The sequence below is a fragment of the Octodon degus genome, unplaced genomic scaffold, assembly GCF_000260255.1.
Source record: "Octodon degus isolate 3935 unplaced genomic scaffold, OctDeg1.0 scaffold00104, whole genome shotgun sequence".
In the NCBI taxonomy this organism is placed as follows: domain Eukaryota; kingdom Metazoa; phylum Chordata; class Mammalia; order Rodentia; family Octodontidae; genus Octodon; species Octodon degus.
In genome coordinates, this window is record NW_004524680.1 from 2,849,086 (window position 1) to 2,855,544 (window position 6,459).

Sequence of the window (6,459 nt, forward strand, 5' to 3'; positions counted from 1 at the left end):
AAAAAAAAAAAAAAAAAAATCATGTAAACATGGCTATGGGCAGGGCTGGAACAGCAGTGAGGCAACTTGATGTGTAGATGGATTTGGGATCAAGAGCCAGACCCAGTCACCCAGCCCTACTCTGTGCTGAGCCCACAGTTAGTCTGGAATATAGAGTCCTGGTCCCAAACTCTGACTCAGATTATGCAACAGTAAAGATGGCTCAGTTCCCTTCTGCCACCCATCCTCAGATTCATTGTTCTGAGGTGAAGCCCCAACTACCCTGGGGTTTCCCTCTAAGCCTGGGCAGCAGGTGGCAGCATCCAGGTTTCTCCTTCCTCCCCCAGATGGAGGTCACTGGTGCTAACTCTTACACGATACAGAAACTGCCCAACCAGTCGAAGTGTCCGAAGGCACACTGCAGGTCATAGCGAATGAGTCCCAGAGTTTGAGAGAAGACAGGAAGTGTTGAGCTTAGGACAAGGAAATAGATACATTTCCCAGTTGTATGTGTCATGCCATCTGGGCAGCAGTCTCCTGAAGAGTGGAGAGCTTTAGAAGCCCATGACTGAGGACACCGTCAGGTAAAAGATGAGTGCAACCTGCATGACAGCCCCAAAGGAGCCCAGCTTGGAGAAGGAGACCTCGCCCAAGGAGGGGTCCTACATGCCCTATGACATGGCAAATCTATGGCTTTCTACCATTGAGCTACATCCTCAGCCCTTTTCACTGTTGTTGCTGCTCCTGCTGCTGCTGCTGCTGCTGTTGCTGCTATTATTATTATTATTATTATTATTAATTTATTTTGAGTCAATGTCTCATAAGTTTCCCAGGCTAGGCTGGTATATTCACAGTCTTTCTGCCTTAGGTTCTTCAAAGCATGACTGGCGGGCTTGTGTTGTGGGGATCGAACCACAGCAACCTGAGCCTGACTGCTTTGTTGAAGCAGCCACTTAAAGAATGGAGCTAAGGGGCAGGCCTCCAAAAAAAAATTTTTTTTTTTTTTTGGCGGAAGCGGGGATTGAACTCAGGCCCTTGAGCTTGCCAGGGAAGCACTTATTCCACTGAGCCATCTCCCTGGCCCCTGCCTTAGGTTCTTGACTAGCTGGCATGTGCCATGATATGAGGTTGCAAGTAAAGATTTTTTTTTTTAAAGTAAAGCTGTATGATCCAGGCATGGTTGTACATGCCTGCAATCCCAGCACCCAGAAGGATGAGGCAGGAGGATTGTCACATGTTCAAGGCCAGTATATTCTGTATAATGAGTTCAAGGCCACCCTGCTGGATTCAATCCCTGGTACCACATGCTGTGCTGGCCACTGAAACCAGGCATGGTGGCACATGCCTGTAATCCCAATGTTGAGGAGGCTGAGACTGGAGGATCACTGAGTCCCAGTTCAAGACCACCCTGAACTGCATAGTGAGATCCTGTCTCAAAAGAAAAAAAAAAGGAAAATAAAGAAAGAAAAAGAAAAGCTGTATGATATGGAATTACTCTGAAAACAAATGACTCATGGGCTCCAGTACAATCTACGTATTCAGACAATCCCAAGAAGAAATGAGATTTCCCACTGGAATGGATGAGGTAACAAATAGCTGACATAGGCTGGGTAGATAGCTCAGTGGGATAAATACGTGTCTAGCAAGTGCAAGGTCCTGAGTTCGATCCCCAGTACCACAAAAAACAAACAAAGCAACCATCCAACCAACCAACCAACCAACAAACAAACAAAAAAACAAGTGGCAGACATAAGACTGATGTGTAATCAAAGGTCAGTCAGGTGTGGTATATACCTGTAGTGCTCAGCCTAGGTAACATAGCAAGATACCTGTCTCAAAATAAGATTAAAAGAGCTGGAAATGTAGCTCAGCAGTGAAGTGTTTGTCTAGTATGTACAAAGCTCTGGGATTAACCATTAGTACACAGGATTTACTTGCTTATCTGTCTTACTAAATAAAACATAAGTTTCTTGAGACCAGAGACTGTGTTTGTCTTCCTGTTGTCTTCCTTACATAGAACATGCATGGCTTCTCAATATTGTTTTTTTTTTTTAACTCATATGTAGATGATATATTTTATACTTTTTTTCTCTCAATATTGTTGACTGGATTAATTTGCTTATTTAATAGTTGAAAAGTCATCATTTGTTTGAATCTCCTTTGTTGATAACTAATGAATGTGAATGCTTTCATCCTACAAATTGGCAGTTCTTACTTCTGATATTTCTGAATTCTGAGTATTTGTCTCTTGCAAAATAGTTTATACAAGTGCAGAATACATTGTGGAAACTATTGTTGATGGGTGATTTCCAGGGAAGCGCTTATTCCACTGAGCCACCTCCCCGGCCCCAATGGGTGATTTCCTTTAGTAACTCATTTATATTTTTTGTGTGACAGATGCTGAGATTGGGGCTGAGAAGGAACTATCCATTCTAGACCAGAAATGTTCAGAAGAAGTAAAAGCCCCAGAATTTTTATCAACAAAATTCTCAAGAGCTAACTCACAGGCACCTGAGTCCCAGGAAACTTGGGACCATGAAGGAAAGGAAGAAGAGAACCAGAGAAAGACTGCTGGACTGAGTTTGAAGAAACCCTCTCAACTTCTCAAGACAGTTTTTAGGGAGAAATCTGTCATGTGTAGGGAACAACCTCCAGGAGAGAGAACCCAGGAGTGTGCTGCACTTGATAGATACTTCAATCTGAATCAAAATGTTGTTGGACTTAAAAGAAATAAAATAAGAGAGAGAGTCTTTAAATGTGATATATGCAACAAAACATTCAAATATAACTCAGATCTACGCCGTCATCAGAGAAGTCATACTGGGGAAAAGCCTTTTGAGTGTGGTCCATGCGGGCGAGCCTTTACACAGAGCTCAAGCCTTACCCTGCACCGTCGAGTTCATACTGGGAATAAACCATTTAAATGCGGTGAATGTGGAAAAATGTTTGGGCTCAATTCCTACCTTGTTTTACATCAAAGAATTCACACTGGAGAAAAACCCTTTGGGTGTAATGAATGTGGGAAGGCCTTCAGTCGAAGTTCAAGTCTTATTCAACATCGTATAATCCACACAGGAGAAAAACCATATAAATGTAAGGAATGTGGAAAAGCCTTCAGCCAGAGCCCCCAGTTAACTCAGCACCAGAGGATCCACACAGGAGAGAAGCCCTATGGATGCAGTCAGTGTGGAAAGTCCTTCAGCCGAAGCTCCAGCCTTATCCAGCACCAAAGGATCCACACAGGAGAGAAGCCCTTTGGGTGCAGCCAATGTGGGAAAGTCTTCAGCCAGAGCTCAAGTCTTTTCCTCCATCACAGGGTTCACACTGGGGAGAAGCCCTATGTGTGTAAGGAATGTGGTAGAGCCTTTGGCTTTAACTCTCATCTTACAGAACACACAAGGATCCACACTGGAGAGAAACCCTACACATGCAGTGAATGTGGCAAAGCCTTCAGCCGGAGCTGTACCCTTGTGCAGCATCGCAGAGTACATACTGGCGAGAAGCCCTATGAGTGTACCACATGTGGCAAAGCCTTCAGTCAGAGCTCCCAGCTCACCCTCCACCAGCGTGTCCATACTGGAGAGAAGCCCTACACATGTGGTGCCTGTGGCAAAGCCTTCAGTCGAAGGTCAGCCCTCTCTCAGCACCAGCGGGTTCACACAGGGAGAACCTTCATACAAGCAGATTTGGCCCAGCCTTTATTACTGGCTCCAGCCTCATCTCCCCTGGAAAGAGATGGAGCAGAGCCTACAGCCAAGGCTCAGCCCTCTTTCTGCACTGGAGAATTCACATGGGTGAGAATTTCTAACCCATTGAATATTAGGAAATCTATGCTAATGAGAAACCCTGTAAGTGTCAGGAATGTGGAAAAGCTATCAGTGGGGGTTCAGCCCTTACTTAATATCAGGTAACTCATATTGGAGATGAATACCCTTAATTGGTAGCTCCAAAAGGCCCTTCATTCATACAAAAAAGGTTTTCAAGAAAACATTTGAGGGCTGGTGAGATGGCTCAGTGGTCTAAAGCACCTACTTAGAACAAGCTAAGCTAAGCAAAAGGACAGCGACCACGGTTCAATCCCCAGCACCACATGCCAGCCAGCCCACCCCCTGGTGGGCTGAGCTGGCCACACACACACAATAAATAAATAAATAAATTTAAAAAAAAAGAAAAGAAAACATTTGATAAATGATTTAGCAGTTGTTCATTTTATGTTGGATAGGGTATCATAATAAAAGTTAAATAAAAAGGCCTAAATACTAGCAAAACAAAATAAACTGGGTGACTAGTTAAGTCATTAAATTTGAAAGTAAACATGAGGGGATTCATTCTGGAGAAGTTGTCTGTACAGAGGTTACTGTGTCCAGGGTGAACATGTGAACACCTCAGACCTGGGCAATGTGTGGATGGAGGTATGAGGACTGAGCCGTCTGACTTGCATCAGTCCTACATAGTGATCTCCTATTTCCTCTTTCTTGTCTAACGCAGATTTGTGATCTAGAATTCTTAGCCTCAGGCTCACTGGGCAGGTTGAAGCCTTACCTTCGCCATCAGGTTGGTTTGTGTTTCAGTTCCAGGGGATCTGCTGCTCAGCAGAGGAGACTTCAGAAAGCAGCAAAGCATCACCTGCTGCAGCTACCACACAGCTCCATGTTCAAGAACTGTAAAATTACTGATAGGATTTTTTGGGGAGGGAGTACTGGATATTGAATCCAGGATCCTGCCCAGTAACCCAGACTTGGCTTGAACTTATGATCCTCCTGCCTCAGTCTCCAGCATACTGGATTTACAGGTGTGCTCTACCACACCTGACTCTGATAGGATTTTTAATAGGTAGATTTGAGGTATAATTGATGTAAAATAAAGGTTACTCTTTTTAGTGTATATATTGTTCTGTGGGTTTTCACAAAGACATACAGCTGTGTAGCTCTCACCAGTCAAGGTATAGAACATTCTCATCAGCACCCAGAATTCCTTTGTGCCCTCTATGGTGAGTCATGTGCACCACGGAAATGCCTGGCTAGTTTCGGTACCTGTGGCCTCATTTGTCACAGACTCACACAGTGTGGAGTCATTTGAAGCTGACCTTTTTCTAGCACTGGTGATTGAACTCAGGGCTTCACACTGAGCTGTATCAACAGCCCACTTTAATTTATTAATTATTAATAATTTATTATACACCTAATTTATAATAAATCAACCAATTAATACATTTAATACTTTATTAATTATTAATTTGTTAATTCATTTATTTTTGAGACACATCTCACTATATAGTCCAGACAGGCCTTGAACTATGTAGCCTAGACTAATCTTAAACTCAGCAAACGATCCTCCTGCCTCAGCCTCCCAAGTGCTGGAATTATAGGCATGTGCTACTATGTCCAGCCACCTTTTTTATTTTGAGACAGCCTGTGAATGGCTAAGTTGGCCAAGATAGGCCCAAACTTGGAACATCCCTGCCTCCACAGACATGTGCCAGTACACCTGCCTAAGTATGGCATTTTTTGGTACATAATAAGACAGAGATTCATCTGTGTTACTACCTGTATCAACAGTCCCCCTTTTTATTCCCAAGCAGCACTCAGTTATAGGGATGTAATACTGTTTATTTACTCACTGAAGTAGGCATTTGACTGTTCCCCTTTTGGGTACCTATGAATGAAGCAGCTATAACTACTGGCTAACTTAACTACAGGCTATTTTATTTTGTATTTTAGGGAAGGATCTACAGGGTGTTCAGGGTCTCACCACTAGATCAGACTCATAATGATCGCCTATTTACAGCCCCCCAGGAGAGCTGGGATTACAGGCGCAAGCTATCATACCCAGTCTCAATTGCCCTCTCAGTGTGCCCCAGGGGCGGGGCTGGCACGGCAGACCCAGGGATCGAACCCCCGGCCCCTGTGCCTGCTTGCAGGCGCTTTAATCCGCTGATTACAAGCTATTTTAAAAAGTTGACTTCATAGTTTTTTTTGGTTGAATACAGTAGCTAAATGGCATTGCTGGGTCACTGGTAAGCTTATGCTTAACTTTTTAAAGAAGCTGCCAAAACTATACTTTCCCAAAGTGCTTGTAGCAAATTGCCTTCCCATTAGCAATATATGTTTTGTTGCTCTGAATCCTCACTAGCTCTTGGTATTGTCAGCCTTTAAAAATATTCCATAGCTGGGGCTGGGGAGATGGCTTGGTGGAATAAGCACTTCCCTGGCAAGCGCGAGGGTCTGAGTTCAATCCCTGGTTCCGCCAAAAAAAAAAAAAAAAAAAAAAAAGGGTAAAAATATTCCATAGCTGAGCATGGTGGCACATGCTTATAATCTCAGCACTGGAGAGGCTGAGGCAAGAGGATCACCGTGAGTTGGAAGCCAGCCTGGCCTACATAGGGAGTTCAAAACCTGTCTTTAAAAGAAAAAAAAAAAAAAGTCTAGCTTTGTGGGTTGGGGTATGTGTGTGTGTGTGTGTGTGTGTGTGTGTGTGTGT

At 43.7% G+C, this 6,459-nt stretch overlaps 1 protein-coding gene across 1 annotated transcript in view; it reads left to right on the forward strand.

Annotated features, from left to right (window-relative positions):
• Znf251 (zinc finger protein 251) overlaps positions 1-3,864 on the forward strand; it is a 38,346-nt gene extending 34,482 nt beyond the window's left edge. Inside the window, 2 exon segments of the mRNA XM_023723961.1 lie at positions 2,377-3,648; positions 3,651-3,864. Of these exon segments, the coding sequence (XP_023579729.1) occupies positions 2,377-3,648; positions 3,651-3,787 (1,409 nt within the window). The 3' untranslated portion in view covers positions 3,788-3,864.
• The last annotated feature ends 2,595 nt before the right edge of the window (positions 3,865-6,459 follow it).